We start from the raw sequence: 24236 nt of genomic DNA on the forward strand, positions 1-24236 counted from the left end.
TTTATCTAAAGCAGTGTTTCTCAATCTTTTTTTCAGTCAAGGCACCCTTTAAAATTATGGACAATCCCGAGGCACCCTTTAAAATTATGGACAGTCTAGAGGCACCCCATTCTAAAATGGGGTGCCTCAAGACTGTCCATTTTAAAAGGGCACCCCATTTTAAAATGTGAAAAACTATAGTTTGATATAACACAGCAACATCCACACATGTAGGACACCCAACATTACAGGTGATTTATTCTTCCAAAGCAAATACACTTTTGCACACTGGTACTGACTAGTATTCCAGTGTTTCTCTTCTCCCTCAGTTTTTTTCCATCACTGAGCTAATGTGACCCCAGCACTGATGGAGAGGGGCAAGAGAGGGTCACACTAGGATGCTGTGCAGGCAACTGACATCCTCCTTATCAACTGATGATGTCATTGGTTGTCAGGATGTCGGTGGCTAGAAGGTCATAATGGTGCACTATGAAAACCTGTGGCTTTGTGTAACTAAAAGGCAGGCTTGTTCCACCTGCTGGCTTGTATACAACTTTTGGGCAATTTTTAGACATTTTGCCAAGGCACCCCTGAAGACACCTCAAGGCACCCCAGGGTGCATGGGCACCCTGGTTGAGAAAGGCTGATCTACAGTGTTAAATAGAATATGGACTGTCAGAAGTTACCATCTGAGTCCCATAGCGAAGATTTCCTTGCATTGACTGCCCTGTACACGAATCTTCCCAAAATTAAGTAAATCCCTTCTTAGATAGCTGTCACTAGGCAAATGTCCTCATTGAAAGATTTCCCCTTTATTCCTGTTTTGGTGACAACAAAAACTTTGGATTTTCTCTCACTTTCTGACAGTGGTCACCAGGACAAATAAAGCAGATGAGCAGCTTTAAGATATAGCATCATAGTTGCCAAGTCCCATAACAACTTTGTCCTGGCCTTCGTCCCGGAAATTACATCAGGGCCCGGCCAGACAACAGGCAGTGGGTTCTGCCACTCTGGATTGCCTGTGGGCGGCCAGCACAACAAATCAGCTCACTGTGCTCACTGAAGGTTGTCACTTGTCATTGAGGACTCCGGCATCCCCGGCATCCCCGAGGTAGAGAGGCTTTGCAGTGTGAGTGGGTGCAGCCAACCTCAGATAATCGCGCCCAGCCCCCATGCATTCGTCTGGTGAAGTGTCAGCAATGGAGGTAAGCTCTGTGCCAGTGCTATGGATCTCCAGATGATCAGCAAAACTGCTGTTGAAGTGAAAAAAGTCTGCAATGGGCATCTCTCTTGTCTTTTCATGTAGCATTAGCAGTGACTGTGAGAAACCAGGTTTAAAACTACAATGTCCAGTTTCTCACAGTCGGGCCAGTGCTACATGAAAACTGAGGTTTTTTTACTTCTATCTAAAATTTTAGAAAAAGTGCTGTTAGCTGACAAAGATGGTATCTCCATTTTCATGTAGCATTGTTCTGACTGTGAGAAATTGGACAGTGTAGTTTTAAACCCAATTTGTCACAGTCAGTGCTTGCTGACACTATCACTAAGGCCCCGTTCACAACTGGGTATTTTGTATCTCCATCGCGATCCCAAACCACTCAGCAAAAATGACAAATCGCACCACGTATGTTCAGGTGCCATTCATTTTCAATGGCACCTAAACACAGTGTGGTTCTGCTGGCATTGTCATGCAATAAATAATGTTGCATTCGCAGCAAACCACATTACATGACGTTTGTCACCCAAAAAGGAGCAAAAGCTTCTTTTGGGAGATTAGCTTCGCACAGTCAAGTTTGCCACGATTTATCGCATGGCAATCACAACAGAACTGCACCGCATATAGGTGCCATTTAAAAAGGAATGGCACCTGAGCACATGTGCGATTTGTCATTTTTGTAGAGCATTTTTGGACCTGCCATGTGTAAAGAGCCTCAGGCTCCATTCACATCTGGGCATTTTGTATTTCGGGAAGAATTGCCACAATTCTGCCCAAGATGTAAAACCCCCAGATGTGAATGGGACCTGAGCCTACTTTCACATGGCAGGTCCAATCAAGTCTGTCTGTTAGCTTTTGAGGCAGACCTGATCAGACCCTCCATTCATCCCTATGGACAGGCCGATGTACACAGACTTGTGTCTGTTTACACCCACCTACCTCCAGTCTGATCAGGTCCGCTGAACAAAAAAAATGGGGATCCCTCCACTTCTGTTTAGGCAATCAGCAGGGGATCTGTCAGCTGATTGCCTGCTGACGCCTACATACTACAGACCTCTGGACACTGCCTTATATGCTACAGATCGTTTGGACACCACTCTACATACCACTAACCTCTGGACACCGCCCTATATCCTACTGACCTCCAGGGCCACCATGGGGAGGGGGGACAGCCCATACACATGTAGGGGGTGGAATGGGTTGGGGAATCTGCGTGTGCAGGTGCCAAAGGAGCATCTTCACCCCCAGACATCATGAATGACTCAGACAGTCTGGAGAGCATCTATACCACTCTAGCCCCAACCCAGCCTACACTCCAGCCACCTGCATGCAATGCACACCCTGCTGTAGGCAGCAGGGTGGCAGTTTTGAAACAATAACTGCCACAGCCCTGGGGGAGGCCAGCCTGAATGGGGGAGGCATATTTAGTGAGTGAGCCTTCTGCGCAGAGGACAGCCCCTTATCTCCTGCCCACCCCTTTTTGCTCTGCTCCTTCTTTTTCCGCTTTTTCTCCCCCTTTCTCTTTCTCTTCCTCCCTCTCTCTTCCTCCTTCTCATCCTGCTCTCTCATTCTCTCCCTCCTCTCTCATTCTCTCCCTCATTCTCTCTCTCCCATTCTCTCCCTCATTCTCTCCATTGTTCTCTCTCTCTCTCCCTTATTCTCTCATTTTCTCCCTAATTCTATCTCTCTTTCCCTTCCTCATTCGCTCTCTTTATTTCATGCTCTCCATCATTCTCTCTCTCACTCTCTCTTTTGTTTGCTCTCTCTCTCATTCTCTCCTTTGTTCTCTCTCTCTCTGGACTGGAGGGGGAGGAGGACATGGGATGGGGAAGGACATGAGATGGAAGAGATGAGACAGGAGGAGGAGGACATGGGATGGAGGAAATGGGACTGGAAGGAGGAGGAGGTCTTGGGATGGAGGAGATGAGACTGGAGAAGGATATTGGATGGAGGAGATGGGACAGGAGGAGGAGGACATGGGATTGAGGAGATGGGACTGAAAGCAGGAGGAGGAGGACTTGGGATGGAGGAGATGGGACTGGAGAATGGCATGGGATGGAGGAGAGAGACATGGGATGGAGGAGGAGGAGAATATGGGATGGGTGAGATGAAACTGGAAGAGGAGGACATGGGATGGGGGAGATGGGACTGGAGGTGCAGGAGGAGGACATGGGATGGGGGAGATGGGAATGGAGAAGGACCTGAGATGGAGGAGATGGGACAGGAGGAGGGCATGGGATGGAGCAGATAGGACAGTAGGAAGAGGACGTGGGATGGAGGAGATGGGCCTGCAGGAGGAGGAGTACATGGGATGGAGGAGGAGGACATGGGATTAGGGAGATGAGACTAGAAGAGGAGGGCTTGGGATGGGGGAGATATGACTGGAGGAGCAGGAGGAGGACAAGGGTAGGGGGTAGATGGGACTTGAGGAGGCCATGGGATGGGGGAGATGGGACTGGAGGAGGATATGAGATGGGGGAGATAGGACTGGAGGAGGAGGACATTGAATGGAGCTGATAGGATGGAGAAGGAGGGGGACATGGTATAAAGGAAAGGTAACTGGAGGAGGAGAACGTGGGATAGAGAATGTGGGATTGGAGGGGGAGGGGATGGGACTGGTGGAGGAGAAGAGGGGACTAGAGGAGGAGGAGGATATGGGATGGAGGATATATTATGTTTTAGGAGTGTTTAAATAAAAGTGGGTGCACTGAAGGATTTGATGGGATGGCCAGTGGGCGGGCCCTGGGGAATGTTGGTGGTAAGACCCAGGGGGACCCAGGCCTAAAACTGTGTAAGGGGCCCCAAAACATCTGATGGCTGCTTGCCAACCCCTGTACACTGCTCTACATCTTACTGACCTCTGTACACTGCTGTATATACTACTGACCCCTGTACACCCCCCCTACATCCTACTGACCTCTGTACACTGCTCTACATACTACTGACCCCTGTACACCCCCCCCCCTACATCCTACTGACCTCTGTACACGGCTCTACATACTACTGACCCCTTTACACTGCACTACATACTACTGACCCTTGTACACTGCTCTACATCCTAATGACCTCTGTACACTGCTCTACATACTACTGACCCCTGTACACTGCCCTACATACTACTGACTCCTGTACACTGCTCTACATCCTACTGACCTCTGTACACTGTTTCACATACTGCTGACCCCTGTACACTGTCCTACATACTACTGACCTCTGTACACTGCCCTACATACTACTGACCTCTGTACACTGCCCTACGTACAGTATATTTGACTATTTAACATTACCACATTCTCCACTATGTAAGTCATCTCAGACTCTGTTTAACCACACCCATTTAAGCCACACCCAATATTTTAGCATAATTGAAACCACCTCCATCTTTCGCTGAATTTTTTATGATTTATACTGAGCCACATCCACAATTGAACTCTCCACCCCTAATTAAAATGATACATTACTCACACTCCCTTTTTGGACAAAAAAAAGTGCTCCTAAAAATTTTTGGGAAATGTTGGCAACTATGTAACATAGGCAAATAAAAAGTAAAAAAACCAAGTATTTTATTTTTACAAATGTCACTTGTTTATGATACACAGTGCCTTAGCAAACTAAACGTGAATAAAGTGGAATTCCAGGCTAGATCTAACTAAGCTTAAAATTGCTCCCACCCCCTTCTAATATTACCCTGTAAAACGAGTGCTCAACCTCTTGAAGAGAGAGGGCCACTTAAATTATTTGGTAACTGGTTGCGGGTCTCATGGAATTGAAATGGTTCAGAATTTAAAATGGTTTATTTTGAATAGAATAATGAACAATTTCCTCCTGCAGCCACTGAATGCCAGTGGGAGGGAGAGGAGTAGAAGCCATATTTCAGCAAAATCTAGAAGAAAATGGAGAGGATTGGTTCCTGTATTTGCCACCCTTGCCGCCCCTCCTTTACAAGCTTCTGCTGGCTTCAGGCTGCTTGAAAGGTCCCAGGCACTTGATATCACTTCACCTGAGACAGGAGCTGGCGATACAGAGAAAGCATCAGCTTATGTGGCTCCTGCTCCCTTTGTGGCCTTCTGCATCTTGATGCATTCTGATGCTCTGGGATGGTGGGTTGGCAAGCCCAGATCCTGATCAATGCGTACAATGCACTGGTTTGAGGTCGAGGGACACATCGGAGGGGTCCAAGGTCACATGTGGCCTGCGGGCAACAGGTTGAGCACCCCTGCTGTAAAAGGAAGATGCTTATACTTACCTATTCTCAGGGTGCTCCGTTCTGGTCATATGATCTCCCCAGTGGCTAGCTTCAGGGTAGAGATCGCTGAAAAGGATGAAATGCCTGGATGGTGACATCACCCTTAGACTTATTGTGGAACATCCGTTATTGGCACTCCCTCCTCTCCCCTGAAGCATTCACTGGGAGCCGATCACATGATTGGAGTACCCTGAGAAAAGGTAAGTGTCTTTGTTCTACAGGGTAGTTACAGGGTAGGAGTGGGAAAAGTTTTAAGCTTAAGTTAGATCATGCCTAGAATTCCACTTTAAATATAGGTGTACATTTACTTTACCTGCTTGGCGACTGCCTACCGCAGATATACTGTGGCAGAGCGGCCAAGCTGCGTAGGATTATGTACATATACATGACTTGGATCTTCCAGGTAGCGGGCGTGTGTGCGCTTCCATCACCCCGGTTGTGCTGTTATTCTCTACAGCACAAGCCGATCAGTGGGTCCTGGCCAATGATTCATGGCTGGAACCTGCTGATCAGCTGAGCAAATTACAGTAGAGAGCCTTGTGTTGGTAAACACAGGGCTCTCTACAGACAGCAGCAATGTGACTGTTTTTATCTTCCTGCAAAGCAGGGAGATAAAACAGTGACATTGCTTAGTAAAATCAGCACACTTTACACACATTACATTTGTTACACAGTTAACCTTTTGATTGCCTCTAGATATTAACCCCTTCCCAGCCATTGTCAATAGGACAGTGACAGTGTATAGCAGGCGTATTGAATTAAAATTCAAGGAGGTCCAGTCACTAAAATTTTCTTCTGGCCAAGGTCTAAATCTCATGTTTGTGCTATGACTCAGAATGTAGTCATTGTATGTCTATAAAAAAATGAGAAATGCACAATTTCCATAGCAAGGAAGGGGTGGGTGGAAGGAAGGAAGGAAGAGTGGAAGGTAGGAGGGGTGGAAAGAAGGAAGGGGTGGATGGATGGATGGATGGATGGATGGAAGGAAGGGGGTGGGTGGAAGGAAGGAAGGAAGGGAGGGGTGAGTGGAAGGGAGGGGTGGGTGGAAGGAAGGGGCGGATGAAAGGGAGGGCAGGGTGGAAGGAAGGAAGAGGTGGGTGGAAGGAAGGAAGGGAGGGTTTGGTGGAAGTTAGGAAGGGGTGGAAAAGAAGGAAGGAGTGGGTGGAAGGAAGGAATGGGTGGATGGAAGGAATGGTGGGTGGAAGGAAGGAAGGAAGGAAGGAAGGGAGGGGTGGGTAGAAGGAAGGGAGGGAGGGGTGGGTGGGTGTAAGGAAGGAAGAGAGGGGTGGGTGGAAGGAAGGGAGAGGTGGAAGGAAGGGAGGGGTGGAAGGAAAGAAGGGAGGGGTGGGTGGAAGGAAGGGAGAGGTGGAGGGAAGGAAGGGAGGGGTGGAAGGAAGGGAGGGGTGGAAGGGAGGGGTGGGTGGGTGGAAGGTAGGTGGGACTCACGTGGCTCATTCAGATGCATCAGAGCTGTTGGCTGCTGTGCTCAGTTTCCTGCCCACAGATCCTCTGAAGCTGCACAGACTGGAGTGTGGGCGGGCTCAGGGGGAAGCAAAGCAGAACCAGCCTCTCTCCCCTCTTCTCCTATTAGTGTGGAGGATTGAAGGAGGGGCTGGGCATTAAGAAGAACACAGCGGCGGTGGGAGGGGGGGGAAGAAAGAAAAAAGAGCAGTCAGGTATGTTCTGTGCAGCGGTGGGGGCGGTGACAAAGCAGTGATCTCCTGTATGACTTTCAATGAAGCAGCTGGAAGCCGGATCTCCTCTCCCTCCCCGCGGCTTCCAGCTGCTTTATTGAAAGCCATACAGGAGATCGCTGCTTATCACTGCCTTCACCACCACCCCTCCCACACATCTCTTGTCCCGGCACTGCTCACCGCCCCCACTTGTGGGCGAGTGGAAGTTTGAGGGCTGCAGGGATGTTTGGCAATCACTGATCACTGTTTAGTCCAGTGTAAATACCATGTTTGTAGACGCTAAAACTTTCATGCAAATCAATCAATATTTTTTTTTACTAAAGACATATAGCAGAATACATTTTGGCCTAAATTTGTTAAATTTATATTTTTTTATTGGATATTCAAAATATTGCTAAAAGTATTGGGACACCCCTGAAAATCATTGGATTCAGGGTTCCAATCACCTCCATGGCCACAGCTGTATAAAATCAAGTACCTAGGGATGCAGACTGCTTCTACAAACATTTGTGAGAGAATTGGTCGCTCTCTGGAGCTCAGTGAATTCAAGCGTGGTACCATGATGGGTTGACACCTGTGCAATAAGTCCATCCATGAAATTTCCTTGCTACTGAATATTCCACGGTCAGCTGTTAGTGGTATTATAACAAAGTGGAAGCAACTGGGAACAACAGCAACTCAGCCACAAAGTGGTAGGCCAAGTAAAATAACAGAGCGGGGTCAGCACATGCTGAAGCACACAGTGCACAGAAGTCGCCAACTGTCTGCAGAATCAATAGCTAAAGACCTCCAAACTTCCTGTGGCCTTAAAATTAGCACAACAACAGGGTGTAGAGAGCTTCATGGAATGGGTTTCCATGGCAGAGCAACTGCATCCAAGCCTTACATCACCAAGTGCAATGCAAAGCGCCAGATGCAGTGGTGTAAAGCACGCCACCACTGGACTCTAGAGCAGTGGAGACGTGTTCTCTGGAGTGATGAATCATGTTTCCCTGTCTGGCAATCCAATAGATGTGTCTGGGTTTGTTGGTTGCCAGGAGAACGGTACTTGCCTGACTGCATTGTGCCAAGTGTAAAGTTTGGTGGAGGGGGGATTATGGTGTGGAATTATTTTTCAGGGGTTGGGCTTGGCCCCTTAGTTCCAGTGAAGGGAACTCTTAAGGCATCAGCATACCAAGAAGTTTTGGACAATTTCATGCTCCCAAAATTTGTGGTAGCAGTTTGGGGATGGCCCCTCCTGTTCCAAAATGACTGTGCACCACAAAGCAAGGTCCATAAAGACATGGATGAGCGAGTTTTGGGTGGAGGAACTTGACTGGCCTGCACAGAATCCTGACCTCAACCTGATATAATACCTTTGGGATGAATTAGAGCAGAGACTGCAAGCCAGGCCTTCTCATCCGACATCAGTGCCTGACCTCACAAATGTGCTTCTGGAAGAATGGTCAAACCTTCCCATAGACACCCTCCTAAACCTTGTGGACAGCCTTCCCAGAAGAGTTGAAGCTGTTATAGCTGCAAAGGGCGGGCCAACTCAATATTGAACCCTATCGACTAAGACTAGGATGCCATTAAAATTCATGTGTGTGTGTAAAGGCAGGTGGCCCAATACTTTTGGCAATGTAATGTATTTTATAGCAGAAAGTCAAAAATATTGTTTGTTTGCAAAATTTTTGGTGTTTGTTTATATAATAAAAAGTTAAAAACCCAAGGGTGATCAAATACCACCCACAGAAGGCTCTATTTGTGTGGAAAACAATTATTTAAATTTCATGTGTGTAAAGTGTTGCATGGCCGCGCAATTGCCAGTTAACGTACAGTGCTAAATAGCAAAAAATGGTCTGGTCACAAAGGGGCTAAACTCTTCTGGAACTGAAGTGGTTTACTAACACCTTTCTGTCTCATTTATATCCTTTTCAAATATTTTATCTCTTTGTGATCTTTGAAGGTATTATTCTTTGTACTTTATTACATAGCATGGTCTCATTATCTTAAAAATATTATAGGATAAGTTGAAAGAGAACCAACCATATAAAATATATATATAAATTTGGAGCAAGCAGCAATAAAAATAGGCGTGGATATTAACTAATAACGTCCTATGAGCACAAGATTATAAAACCAAAAAAATGCTATTTACTAAACCAACATAAGCACATTTGTAAATCTCATAACTTGTGACCAAAAATATCTATTTATTACAGGTACTTATAGAACACCATCAATTTACTTAGTGCTTTACATATATTATTATTATACAGTATTTATAAAGCGCCAATAGTTCGCTCAGCGCTGTACATTACAGAGGGGGACAGAACATGTGACAGAACAATACCAATACAATACATGAGGGGATCATACATTCACATCAGTCCCTGCCCTCAAGGAGAATGCAATCTAAGGACCCTAACTTACATTCATATATACACATATTAGGGCCAATTAACCTACCAGCATGTCTTTGAAGTGTGGGAGGAAACAGGAGTACCTGGAGAAAACCCACACAGGCATGGGAGAACATGCAAACTCCAGGCATGTAGTGTTGTGGTTGGGAATTGAACCAACAACCTTAGGGCGACCAGGCCGAAGTGCTAACCACATAGCCACCATCATATGTGAAGACACAGCAAATAACAAATTAAAGTCTCTTGTGTCCACAAAAGCTTGTCTGTTCAAATCCTCTGTACTCTGTGGAACCAATGTGGTTTTACTTTGTATCATACACAACAGTACTTTAAACTGCATCAAAAGTGTATGTTTTTTCTTCTTCTACCTAATTCATAAACAGAGTTGTAAACAGCCTTTAAACTTGCGCCCAATTCATGTACCTCTCAGGTAGCCTTTAGGACTTGGGCACTGAGGTTGGAGTATCAATACTGGACACTCCTTCCTCAGTGCACTCCCTGTCTGGTCGCTGCTGCCATCAACTGACAGGTGCATGACCGAGAAGTTTTTTTAGTAGGAGTGGGCAAAGCTTTCCACCAACAGCACACGGCAGTGGGCGAATCCATAGCCACTATTCCGTCCAGTGGCAGCTTTCAAATCCACCCACTGCCATCTGCTGTCAATCAGAAGCAAGGTGACTTGACGGGGACCTGGTCTCTTGGTTCCCCATAAGCTCTGATCACCCAGTTTCTCAACTTGTTTCCCAAATATGGATAATACCATCTTTGGGTAGTGACATAGCCAGTAGCCATGTCCCCTTTGTTTACATTCATCCATCTGGGTAACAGCTGAATGGGGCCAGAAATGGAGCCCTGTGCAGGTTGATGTCACATTTGTGACAACTTCCCAACACAGCACTGGTGTACCTCCATAAGCCAGCTCAAAGTTAGTCTTAATCATGACCAATTTACTAATCGACGAACATATCCCTAAAGTGGCAGTAGTAAGAACTACCTGAATTTGGCGCATATGCTGGTAATGTTACTGAAACTGGCACAAATGCTTGCCTGAATCAGGCACATATGGTTTTAAAGGGCACTACCACAGGCAGGGAACTACTGCTTTATTGAATTCCCCAGTCCATGCTGTGCCCAACACCTTCTATGATGAACTTGTAAGCAACCTGGGTTTTCTGCCACTTCTCGCCAAAGCTGGCCAGGGACCCCACAATGCATCTTCATGAGGTAGGGTATGCACATGTCTGTCTTTAGCAGAAACTCCGCCATTTTCTATCCCACATACTTTAGACCTTTCTTGCAGTACTCACATTTTTCTGGCTCAAGGCCCACCTTCTTGAATAAAGAATATTCACACAGGATGATTTTCAATGGTTTACTGAATGAGGGGGTCAAGAACTTGGTACAATAGCTTCTCAACATTATCATTTTCCATTCATAATGCAGAACGCATCAGTGCCACCAACTCAAACTCCTAAAGTCCAGTCATCTTTCCACATGCTTTCATGAGTCCCCCAGCAGTGGGTCCTCACATGAAGTTTCTCCCTGGGCCTAGACTCAGAAGGCCCACTGTTCTCTAGGCTAGAAACCTACAGTATATGCTGTAAGTTATGGGTAGCCAGGTCCTATACACCTTCCACTGTGAGTCTACCTGCTGTGTTTCTTCCAAAGCTTCCTGTCAGTCCAGCTCTGAAGGGATCTCTCTCTTGTAGGTCACACACCTACATAATGTAAATTAGGGGTGACCTGTTCTGCTGCTCCACTCACCATGGTTTAGAAAGGGGGTACCGATTCCACACACCAACCACTCAGGCAAGGAACCTTACTAAACCAACCCCTGCCTACAAACTCAAAAGAGCATATAGACCCTACTAGATATTCAGGTCAAACATTGCTTCCATACTATATCACACTCCTTCCCGATATTTTAACCATTGCAAAAGAAAACAAATCTCCATATAGCATAATCCTGTTATCCTTGTTTTATTAAAACACAAAGAGACAAGACAAAAAGAAGACAAGAATTAAATAAAACCTTTACAACAATTTTCTGACATTAATTATTTTGAAAGCTACCAGTGCCTACTTCAGGCAAGCCTTTGTATCAGTTTTAGTAACATTACCAACACAAGCCCCAATAGTTCTAATTACCACCACTTTAAGAACCTGTCTCTATGGCAGTGACAGATTCCTAAAGATTTACCACCAGTTCATATTAGAAAACTGGTGTCAATTAAGACCAGATCAGAGCTGTCATATGAAGGTACACCAGTACTCAGAGGCCCCATTCAGCCCCACACCAGTACTCAGGGGCCCCATTCAGCTGTCAGCCAGGAGATTTCCTGGTCCAAAGCTGAATGTAAACAAAGGGGATGGGATACTGACAATGTAATTACCCAAATATAGCAATGCCCATATGTGGGAAATGAGGAGCTCACAGAAGAGGCGGACCTGATGGGGAACTATTCCCCATGGCCACAGAGTTGTTGGGTGGGCAGAGCCTATTGGGGAACTGAGAGACTAGTTCTCCATCAGGTCAGCATTGCTTTAGATTGGGATCTCCAAACTTTTTAAACAAGGGGCTAGTATACTGTCCTTCAGACTGTAGAGGGGTTGGACTGAGGCAAGGGCGGACTGAAAACTCATGCGGCCCCCGTGCAATAGGGCAGTGTTTCTCAACTCCAGTCCTCATGGACCCCCAACAGGTCATGTTTTCAGGATTTCCATTATTTTGCACAGGTGATTTGATCAGTTTCACTGCCTTAGTAATTACCACAGCTGTTTCATCTGAGGGAAATCCTGAAAACATGACCTGTTGGGGGTCCATGAGGACTGGAGTTGAGAAACACTGCAATAGGGGATCATGGGGCCCCTGTGTCCTTGCCCAAACTCAAAAAAGCCTATGAAAAAGGTACCAGGGGCATCTCAGGGGGCCCCCTACTGACCCGACTTTCCAAATGGTCAGTCCACCCCTGGACTGAGGCCAGCGGGACTAGAAATTGTCCTGGTGTCAGTGAAACTAAACAATACCCCATCATTGGTGTCACTAGAAGGAATTATGCCCCTTCATTGGAGTCAATGGGAGGACATACACCTAATTGTGGGTGTCAGTGAGAGGAATATTGCCCCATCATTGGTGTCATTGGGAGCAATCATGCCCTACTGTTGGTGTCATTGGGAGGAATTGTGCCCTGTTGTTGGTGTCATTGGGAGGAACTATGCCCCTCCATTAATGGCAGTGGGGGATCATATGCCCAATTGTTGGTGTCAATGGGAGGACACAAGTCCAAGTGTTGTTATCAGTGAATGGCATACTGCCTAAAGGGCCAGATAAAATTAAGCAAATGGCAGCATCCGGCCCCCAGCCCACAGTTTGTAGACCACTGCTTTAGAATGACAGAAGTAGGAGTATTTGAAAATCACTATTGGACTGAATATCAGCTATGGATCCACCCATCATTGTGCACTGTCAGTCAAAAGGAAGGCAGACCTGATAGGAAACAGGTATTTTCTGTTTTAATGTGGAATTAAACATACTTCACCCCGTACCGCTAAGCGTATGAGCGTGGCCTCATGGAAGTTTATGTGTGCAGCTGCATATATGCTACTTTGTTTGTGCTGGGATCAAGCTGCTCAGTGCGCTCCCAGCACAGAGACTGAGCTGTCACCGCTAATTCTGGGTCTCATACTAACGATCACCTGATCACTGTGAAAACCTATGATTGGCTATCAAAGTGATTAGTCACTGTACAGCCTGCCCATGTTGTTTTCTCCTCTTAAATGGAGAAAAAAGATACGTTGTATCTTTTTCCACTGCTAGAGAAAAATGTAAACAAAAAAAGAACATGCGTAAAAAAATAAAAATAAACTAGCCAGATCAGGATTTGATCTAGGTCAATGTCAGGGTTACGATTGGGGTTAATGTTAGGGTCAAAGGTTATGCTTTGAGTCAAAGTCAAGTCATTTTAGGTGGGATAAAAAAACGCATTTTAAATGTACTATCATTGTAAGTTAATGTCCATGTCAGTGTGATTTAGGTAGGATAAAAAAAGGAAAATGTGCATTATTTTTTTCTGGGCCCTACTCTTGGTACAGACAAGAAACAACATACAGGTATGTCGCATCCCTGCAATCATTCGGAGTAGGAAAATTTGTTTTGGGTTGTTCTTTGGTGGTAGGTCATGGTAATAGCAAGACTGCTGAATTTTGTTAAATTATATTTTTTTACTATATTGAGCCAATTTTCCCTTGATAATAAAAAAAAAGTCAGGAGATATTCAAAACTATTTTACACCAAATGAAAGCCCAATTTGTCTGAAAATAAGAAGGTATAATTCACCTGGATAACGTAAGTGGTTGATATGTACAGTTTTACTAACACATATCAAAGTTACAAAACTGTAATCAGGCATTAGGATTTGTTTTACCTTCATCATGAAGTGGTTACAGCCAGGGGCGGACTGACCATTCGAGCACTCGGGCACTGCCCGAGGGCCCGTGGTCAGTAGGGGGCCCCATCTAATGCCTCTGGTACCTTTTTATAGAATTTTTTGGGTGTGCTTTGAGTGTGGGCAAGGACACAGGGGCCCCATGATCCCCTATTGCCCGGGGGCCCCATGAGTTGTCAGTCCGCCCCTGGTTACAGCATAAGTAAACCCTATTGATTCCCTGTGTCATACATTTTTCTATAAATCAGAAACGAATTCTCCTGCGCTCTAGAACCCAGGTGGGTGGCAAATGGATGGAACCAGACCTGGAAAAATCGACCACCAATGCATGTAGAATTGTGCAGCTCCAAACAAGGCTGGGGAAGCCCGACCAATACTGCAAAACAAAATGAAAACAAGAAGCGCACCAACCTTGCGCATTACCTCAGTAACCAAAATGTATTAATTATAAAATGATACTCACAAACAGTGAATAAAATCAGGCATGTAAGTCCTCAGTTTCAAAGGGCTCTGATGAAGAAGGGACGCCCTTCGAAAAGTGTCAGCTGTACTGAGTATCCACCCCCTTGATGGGATTCGCGCTGGCTCTTTATCCTTCAAGTCCCTCTGAGGACTTACATTCCTGATTTTATTCGCTGTATGTGAGTATCATTTTATAATTAATACATTTTGGTTACTGAGGTAATGCGCAAGGTTGGTGCGCTTCTTGTTTTCATTTCGTTATACATTTTTCTATGCCTCTCAGTGTTTGTGTACATTAGTTGTAAACCGTACATTGAGTCAGAACCCAGAAGGAAGACCAGGAGGAGATGGCAGCTCCTGGGACTGATGGGTGCGCTGACAGCGCAGTGCTTAATGTGATAACCTGCCAAGTAAGCTTGCCATAATGTGGTAATATGCTGTGTATTCTATTACATTATGACTAAAAGTTCCTGAAGCCCATTAAAAATTGTCTCCGTTTAATTCTGCTTTAAATCAATGAAAAACATTCGACTAGCACAGGAAAAAGCCTAATAACATTTGTTTTTTTTTGCCCCATTCACACAGAACCAATCTACATCCATTGCTATATGAATTTTTTACAAATAAACTCTTAAGTAAGATCACAATGGTTGCACAGAATACAGAGACAAGGAACTTTTGTAGGCACAAAAACCTTTCTTTTTTTTATCATACCTGATGGTATAAAGATTTTTTTTTGTTACAAGTTATGAGGTTTACAAATGCTCTTATGTTTGTTTAGTTGACAAGATAATAAAAGACACCGAAGCCTAATAATTGTCACTCTAACTGCATGACCATGATTCTGTCATTGGTTTATTATTAGCAAAGCCATTTGTCTCTGCATCTTGTCACAAGCATATAGGAATGTGTCCCGGAGTCTCCATGCTGAATTTTGGTTTTGGTGTAATTATTATTTTTATTTTTCTGGTTTTATGGAAGCTCAGTGGTGCAAGAGCAACAATTTTACCAAACAGAAGGGTGAGTGAGTGTACTACTTTATTTATTATCAGGTATTTATTTATTTTTTATTTTAGGTACTTATAAAGCGTCGTCAATTTACATAGCACTTTACATATATATTGTACATTCACATCAGTTCCTGCCTTCAAGGAGCGTACAATCTAAGGTCCCTAACTCACATTCATATATACACATACTAGGGCCAATATAGACAGGAGCCAGTTAACCTACCAGAGGACTTATTCTGCTAAACAGTGCAAAGTGGAATGTGTAGTGCCACAGCAATAAAAAAATCTTGTAGTCTTTGACATAATAAAGAAAGAAAAAGATGTACTATTTTAGTATATACAGTTGTGTTCAAAATAATAGCAGTCAGACATCACTAACCTGATCAATCACTGTTTTTGGTAGAAATGATATTTCTACATGGCAAATAATTTACTATCAGGTGTAGTAGAGTAATAGAAATCCAACAGACCCAACAGTCATGACATGCATGCTGCTGATTCTGTGTAATTGAATCACTAATTGAAAGGGGCATGTTCAAAATAATAGCAGTGTGGAGTTCTATTAGTGAGGTCATTCATTCTTTGAAAAACAGGTGGCAATTATTGCCCTTATTTAAGGAAGGAAGGCAGCAAATGTTGTACATGCTGGTTATAGTGCATTTCTCTCTGAAATTCTGAGGAAAATGGGTCGTTCCAGACACTGTTCAGAAGAACAGCGTACCTTGATTAAAAAGTTGATTGGAGAGGGGAAAACATATAAAGAAGTGCAGAAAATGATAGGCTGCTCAGCTAAAATGATTGCAAATGCTTTAAAATGGCAACCAAAACCTGAAAGACGTGGAAGAAAGCGAAAAACTGCCATTCGAATGGATAGAAGAATAGCCAAAATGGCAAGGACTCAGCCAACAATCAGCTCCAGGAAGATGAAAGAAGGTCTAATGTTACCTATGAGTACTGTTACAATTAGAAGACGCCTATGTGAAGCCAAGCTATCTGCAAAAAGCCCCCGCAAAGTCCCATTGTTGAAAAAAGACATGTGCTGAAGAGGTTACAATTTGCCAAAGAGCACATTGACTGGCCTAAAGAGAAATGGCGCAACATTTTGTGGACTGATGAAAGTAAGATTGTTCTTTTTGGGTCTAGTGGCCGGAGACAGTTTGTCAGACGACCCCCAAACACTGAATTCAAGCCACAGTACACTGTGAAGACAGTGAAGCATGGTTGCGCAAGCATCATGATATGGGGATGTTTCTCATACTACGGTGTTGGGCCTATTTATCACATACCAGGGATCATGGATCAGTTTGAATACATCAGAATACTTGAAGAGGTCATGCTGCCTTATGCTGAAAGGAAATGCCCTTGAAATGGGTGTTCCAACAAGACAACGACCCCAAACACACCAGTAAACGTGCAACATCTTGGTTCCAGACCAACAAGAGTGACGTTATGGAGTGGCCAGCCCAATCCCCGGATCTTAATCCAATAGAAAACTTGTGGGTGACATCAAAAATGCAGTTTCTGAGACAAAACCAAGAAATGGAGAAGAACTGTGGAATGTAGCCCAATCATCCTGGGCTGGAATACTTGTTCACAGGTGCCAGAAGTTGGTTGACTCCATGCAACACAGATGTACAGCAGTTCTCAGAAACAGTGCTTATACAACGAAATATTCATTAAGTGATTCAAAGGAAAGCAAAATCTTCAAACATTTTTCAGTTTATATAGTGAATGTTTGAGTTTGTAAAGAAGAATACAAACACTGCTATTTTTTTGAACAGTCTAATATTCACTTTTCTATTATTTTTTAGAGGAACAACACAAATTTGATATATTTTTCTTCATGTTTTGATTTGGAATAGAATATGTAGTGTTCCCAATGCATTTGTGTGTATGGAAATAAAAGCTATTTAAGGATTTTGAGCTTTATTCACTTTTTTCAACACACTGCTATTATTTTGAACACAACTGTATATATATATATATATATATATATATATATATATATATGCATTGCCAAACCTTAGTTGACCTTCCTACAAATGCTTGAGTTCAGGTGTGTGTGTTTTTTTAAGGTGTTAGTGCTACAGCATAAAAAAATATTTTAGAAAATTGTATGCTTCCAATCTTGTAGCAGCGGTTTGGGGTAGGTCCTTTTCTGTTCCAGCATGACTGTGCTCCGTACACAAAGCCAGCTCCATAAAGACAGGGTTTGATGAGTCTGGTGTTGGGGAATTCAAGTGGACAGCACAGAGCCCTGACATCAACTCTGCTGAGCACCTTTCAGATGAACTGGAACCCCAAATTTAATCCAGATCTTTTCCTCCAACATCAGACCTGACCCCACAAATGCTCTTATGGTACAAATTCCCACAGAAATCCTCCAAACTCATGTGGAAAGCCATCACAGAAGAGTGGAGGCTATTAGAGTCACAAGGGGGAGAGGAAGGCAAGGGGGTGGGAATGTCTTATTACTGCCCGTGGTTTAGGAACGAGAAGTCCACCAAGCTCATATGGGTGTGATGGGCAGGTGTTCACAAAATGTTTTTTTTTTTTAGTCGGGTAAATATGAACTGTTGTATATGAGTATGTCACGCTTACTTTTCCATACTGCAGATGTTGCTTCAGGCTTCATGTGTGCAAGGTTATCTTTACCTGTTTTTTCTGCTGTTTACAGAACTTAATCTTAAGCTCAAGTTTCAAGGAAACCATCGCCGGCACAGGGAAAACATGCAAACTCCAGGCAGGTGGTGCCGTGGCTGGGATTCAAATGAAACATGAATGTAGCTGTCCAAACCTAGGAGCAGATCTTAAAAATGATTATTAAAACTCCCTGCCACTATTTGAACTCTGTCAGTGTTTTTTGCCACCAGAGCACTCCTGGAATCAGAAACCAACTGCATGGCAGTTTTGCAATTTGCATTAGGCGGAATATGTATACACCTTGAAAATAATAACTGATGTAAATTCTATCAGGAGGTAAAAGGTATAATGTACTTTTACCAGAAAACTGCCTATGCAGATAAGGGGTGTGCAACTTTGACTTTAGGAGTAGGCCATTTTTTGTACCTAATGAAGTCTTACTGGAAAACTCCTATTAGAGCTCAACAAAAGCCTCCCCTGAAAAGGTAACAATCTTATCAGGTATACCTCTATGAAGCCATGTCTCTGTAAAAACAAGGATGTAACACTCTCCCAAGTGTCTTTGTTTGGCAATATAAATTTGTAGCTCCTCCATTTTCCCCTCCAGGGACACCACCTTTGCCAGAAATAAGCTGGAAGGTGGTGTAAGTTTAGGTCCAAGGCATCTGAGCTTTACTCTCAGTCCAGCTCTTTCTTCTATTCTTGGGTCTGACGCATCTCCTCTTCGGCTTCCACCCCCACCAGCCCCTACTCTTGTAGACCCTATCCTGGCCTCTGCTCAGCCTTATTTGTCTGGCTGGCACTTTGTACCCTGATCTATGCGTCTTCATTTGGCACTTCCAGACTAGCTCCAGTAGACTTAGCTATTTCGCACATAACAGCTGCTGCTGCCTTCCTCCTTTCCCATTTCCACAACTGTAACTTTTCTGATTCCCTGGCCAACTGTCGGATTGCTCAGAACACTGCTCACCACTCTCCAGATCAACTGGCACTACAGCTCTCTTGGCTCCTGCTTCGCTGTTCCTTAAACTCCAGGGTATCCAGTGGCTGTGACCATATTCCTCTGCAAAGTACACCCAGAGCTGCAGCCGCATCAAGAATGTCCACCCCCACAGTGAGTCCCACACAGCTGCCTCTGATATTTGCCTGTCCGTCCAACACAGTCCAAGCACCCTGAGGACACACATTAAAACAGCCACCCACCACCATAACTTAGGGCTACTGGCCACCATACATGCTTTCTTCACCATCTTGCTAAGCATTAGATTTCTGCAGATACACAATGGGATTTCCAGTCAGTGAGGCGCAGTGTACTACAGTATGTATTAAATGTTTATTTTTAAAATAAAGCTTTCATATAAATAATGAAAAAAATCAAACATCAGTTTGAAAATGTAAATTAATAAAAAACAGCCCCTAAACCATTAGAGTTCCCCTTTAAAATCTCTGAATGGATTATTCTTGAATGAAGATGAATGATAATGAATTAAAAACTACAGCAAAAGTTTTATAAAATGCATTGAAGTAAAGAAGCCTTTAAAGTGTATGAAAAGGCAAAACATGATATTTATCCCCATACAGCTGAAATGATATGCATCTTTAAAAAACTTCCTACTATGTACAATGTCTAATTTGCTCATTACCTTTTATTAATTTGTTTTGACTCTGGCTATGTTTCTTAACAAACTAATTTGACAAATAGTTTACAAAATAAAATGAAAGAATTCACCTGCATCAGCCCCCTGCTGGTGGAATCTGGTATTAACTCACGGCCATATCAGTGCAGTGTTCTCACCATTTCATCAGATATAGTTGCTGTAAACAACATTTGGAAATGAGACAACATGGGATCCAAGCTACAGCATTCTACTAAGGGGGTCCAAGGCAGCAGAGGGCTTATAGTTGACCTAAAAAATTAATTTTGTCCTTTGATGTGTGCTTTACAAGATTTCTTATAAACACCACCCTTGTCTTTTGTTTCTCTACAGAAAAGTCCTGACGTTACAGATTGTTCTCCTTCAGAGTGAGTAACTATTAATAATATTTAGATTTATTAGAGTATGTAACATCCTATAATTAACAAGAAATAGGTCACTTACTGCTCATTTGTAGAAAGTCCTTCTTTCCTTCCTTCCTTCCCCCACTTTGGCTTTAATTGACTGCCTTTTCAGTTTTAAACAGGGTGTTGTACTGCTATTACTGGCAAGGGCGGACTGACAATTCATGGGGCCCCCGGGCAATAGGGGATCATGGGGCCCCTGTGTACTTGCCCAAACTCAAAAAAGCCAATGAAAAAGGTACCAGGGGCATCTCATGGGGCCCCCTACTGACCCCGGGCCCTCGGGCAGTGCTCGAGGTTCCAAATGGTCAGTCTGCCCCTGATTACTGGGCATTGTATGCTTATTTGTAAAATAAAGATTTATGTACAGTATTTATGCAGGACAGACTTTTTACACATAAAGGTTTGGATAGTTGAATACCAAGTAATCTGCCTTAAAATTAAAAAGTCAAAAGAGCATGACAAAATGTGAGCATAAGTAGGGTTATGTAACATGCGTAACGCAATCAACATTTTCAGGCGCCCTGACTTGTGCATTTACGTGCGTATATATGTGGGGGTGGGAGAGGGTTACAATTTTTTTTTGGGGGGGGGTGTTATGTGCTTGGGTGTACCTCTTTATTTTGCAATAAAAACATTTTATTAACTTTTTTTTATCGCATAGGGGACACATGATGATTTTTGGGTGACAGGTTTTCTTTATTGAGACATGCAGGGTCTAAAAGACCCTGCATGTCTCCTTTGGCCTCCACTCAATGTATTGCTTTGCTTCTCGGCTGTGCTATCTGAGATAGTGACAGCAGTGACCCAGAAGTGACATCACACACATCACCTTCCGGGCCACAGAAAGAAGGGGAGGAGAGCGGACTCCTCTTTCCCCTCCATCTGCCAGCACCCGCCATGCATGGTGGATACATGGTGGGAGCATGCATGAGGGGGGGCACCGGTACTGGGGGCTATGGAAGGGATTGGGTGGCAGTGCAGCCACCCGATTACTTCCTCCTGACAGGCAGGAATTTTCCTGTCGTTTTATACACAATTCCAGTGGCCAAGGCCAAGGCCAGTGGCCAAAAACCCCCACTGTCTAGTACGTACGCCATGACTATGTGACAAATGATGTTTAATGTTGATAAATGTTAGGTTATGCACTTGGGGGCTAAGAATATGCATGCTTAATATTCTAGGATAGATGGTGGGCCCGCAAGCCTTTATTTTCCCTACATACCCCTCTGGCCCCAGTCTTTTGTAATCCTGAATTCACACCTGGTTTAACACCATCTGTGTTTCAATGGGGGATCAATAAGGGGTTTTTGCGTATCGGGGATTATTTGGAAGGACTTCGTCCATATTCTTTCCAATAATTTCAGACAAAATGCCACCTGTCTTTTAGCGAACTGTTTTGCTATCATCAAATCATGTCTTTTATCAAAAGCAAGCTTAAATTACTAACGAAACCCTGTATGCTCACCCCTCTCAAGGTCTCCTGTGGGGCTTCAGGGACAGTGAAAGGTTGTCTATCTAATATATATGCTTCCCTTTTTGGTCCAAATATTAAGCTTTCTTATATGGTGCACAAGGGATTTAAATATTTTTCTGGAGTTAGACACTTGGCGGAATACGGCTAATGCTTTATATAAATCTCAATTAACACTATACTCATTGAATCTAACTACAAAACGCTTCTTTGGTGGTATTTGGTCCCTACACGTCTTGCTAAAATGTACCCTTCTGTGTCACCCAGCTGTTTTCGACATTGTGGACAGGAGGGTACTATGCTCCATATATGGTGGAAATGCCCTGTGGTGACTAGGTTTTGGATCCGTTTATTTAATTTCCTTTACTCGGTAATGGGGGTTAATATTCGTAGATCCCCTGAAATAGCTCTATTTCATTTATTGCCTACTGATATTCCCAAGAAATCGGTTAAATTGATTCTTTATATCCTGTTGGCGGCAAGAGTTACGATAACCAAACATTGGAAACAGTCAGCAATCTCGCTGGACTTAGTCAAACAGAAACTTAATTGGATTGTGATTAATGATAAACTTACTAGTATACTTAACAATACTTCTAAATTTGAGAGCACTTGGAACCCATGGATTCGGTATATTTCTGTTATTTAACGGACTCTTGGCTGGCCCTCTCTCTTATTTCTTTTCAGGGTTTTATTCTTTACTTTTCTTCCTCAGTTCTTTCCTCACTTTTTGTTCTCTCTACGTTTGTCTACTATTTTAATGATATTATTTGTACCACTCTGTACATGATGCAATTTGCTCATAATCAATCAAAATCTTAATGTGCTACCAGTGTATTCCTCTCATTACGCTTCATTGGTCGATTTTGTTGTTGTGTTGCTACACATTGTACTTGAATATACTGTTTCATTGCTTGATGTTCTACAACTTGTCATGTTGGTGGGTTGCATTTCCTGTCTTTCTGTATGTTTCTAAAAATCCTTAATAAACATATGGAAATATAAGAATATGCATACATCATACATACTAGGGGGGTACAACTGGGGGAATCAATGGTGGAGAAGGATCTGGGGGTTCTGGTAGATCACAAGCTTAATAATGGCATGCAATGCCAAGCTGCGGTTTCTAAAGCGAGCAAAATCCTCTCTTGTATTAAAAGAGGTATAGACTCCAGAGAGAGATATCATATTACCCCGGTACAAACCATTAATAAGACCTCATCTGGAATACGCAGTTCAGTTTTGGGCACCAATTCACAAAAAGAACATTGGGGAACTGGAGAAAGTACAGAGAAGGGCAACCAAACTGATTAGAGGCATGGAGGAGCTCAGCTAAGAGGAAAGATTAGAGGAACTGAATGTATTCTCTGTTGAGAAGAGGAGATTAAGGGGGGATATGATCAACATGTATAAATACATCAGTGGTTCATATAGTGAACTCGGTGTAGAGTTATTCACCCTGAGGTCATCACAGAGGACAAGGGGGTAAATAGGTAAAGTTGATCCAGGAAATATCCGATCCGATATCCAATCAGGAAGGAATTTTTTTTCCCCTGCAGGAGCAAATTGGATCATACTTGCTGGGTTTTTTTAACTTCCTCTGGATCAACTGTGGGTGCAGGATTATAACTTTTTTTTTTTTTTTTAATGGTTGAACTGGATGGACTTTTGTCTTTTTTCAGCCAGACCAACTATGTAACTATGTATGGACCTGGCAACGAAAGGGTTAAATAGAACCTAAGCCTAGTCTATGCCACAGTCCCTAAATATACAAAATACTCCTAATTTCTGTGTCACAAGTGACACTTTCACATACATGCATAAACTTCAGGACAATGGATATTAAAAAAAAAAATACATTTCAATTGTACATGTTTTTGTGCACACAAAAAGGTTAGAGGGTAAGAGAGAGAGAGGAGGGAGAGAAGGTAGAGTGGGAGAGGATGGGGAAAAGAGAGGCGAGGGAGAGAGGTAGTTGGAGGAAAGAAAGGGGGGAGATAGGGAGATGGGAGGTAGGGAGGTGAGGGGGGGAGATGGGAGAGAATTGAGGAGAGAGGGGAAAGAAGGGGGTGAAAAGGGGGCATTAGGGAAGGTTGGAGGAAGGGGAAGAGAGTGGAGGTGGGGAAGGAGAGAGAGAGTGGAGGAGAACGGAGAGGGATAGAAGAGGGAAAGGGGTGGGGGGATAGGGAGTGAGAAGGGGCAGGGAAAAAAGAGAGGGAGAGTGTTTGGGTACCAAAGCCCTCCCAGGCTGGTCTCTCTGAGACTCAGGCAATGGCAATTAGCAGCCAGGATCAGCTGCATCCAATTAAATCTACTGCCCTGCACACATAGATCCCTATCACAGGCACAGTGCATATGTTAGATTAATTCATTGCAGGCACGGTTGGTGTGCTAGTTGGAGTGGACACAGGTGATAGGACAGGAAGCAGAGTGTGGGTCTGGGCAGACACAGGTGATAGGACAGAAGGCAGAGTGTGGGTCTGGGCAGAAACAGGTGATAGGACAGGAGGCAGAGTGTGGGTCTGGGCAGACACATGTGATAGAACAGGAGGCAGAGTGTGGGTCTGGGTGGACACAGGTGATAGGACAGGAGGTAGAGCATG

The 24236-nt window shown here is 43.8% G+C and overlaps 1 protein-coding gene across 6 annotated transcripts in view; it reads left to right on the plus strand.

Moving 5' to 3' along the window:
* The first annotated feature begins 990 nt into the window (after window positions 1-990).
* The window catches only part of LOC149442437 (cytosolic phospholipase A2 gamma-like), an 87562-nt gene continuing 64316 nt past the window's right edge, over window positions 991-24236 (plus strand). Inside the window, exons 1-3 of one of the 6 annotated variants that reach the window (XM_089656100.1) lie at window positions 991-1184; window positions 15429-15467; window positions 20089-20123. In XM_089656100.1, the coding sequence (XP_089512226.1) occupies window positions 1152-1184; window positions 15429-15467; window positions 20089-20123 (107 nt within the window). In that variant the 5' untranslated portion in view covers window positions 991-1151. Of the gene's footprint in view, window positions 1185-15428; window positions 15468-18945; window positions 19215-19367; window positions 19419-20088; window positions 20124-24236 lie in introns of those variants that run through there. The other 5 variants (XM_089656105.1, XM_089656104.1, XM_089656102.1 and 2 more) reach the window with 5 other exon arrangements.

The sequence above is a fragment of the Staurois parvus genome, unplaced genomic scaffold (genome assembly GCF_062004578.1).
Source record: "Staurois parvus isolate SC_StPar_1 unplaced genomic scaffold, SC_StPar_1.0 ptg000886l, whole genome shotgun sequence".
NCBI classification, from domain to species: Eukaryota; Metazoa; Chordata; class Amphibia; order Anura; family Ranidae; genus Staurois; species Staurois parvus.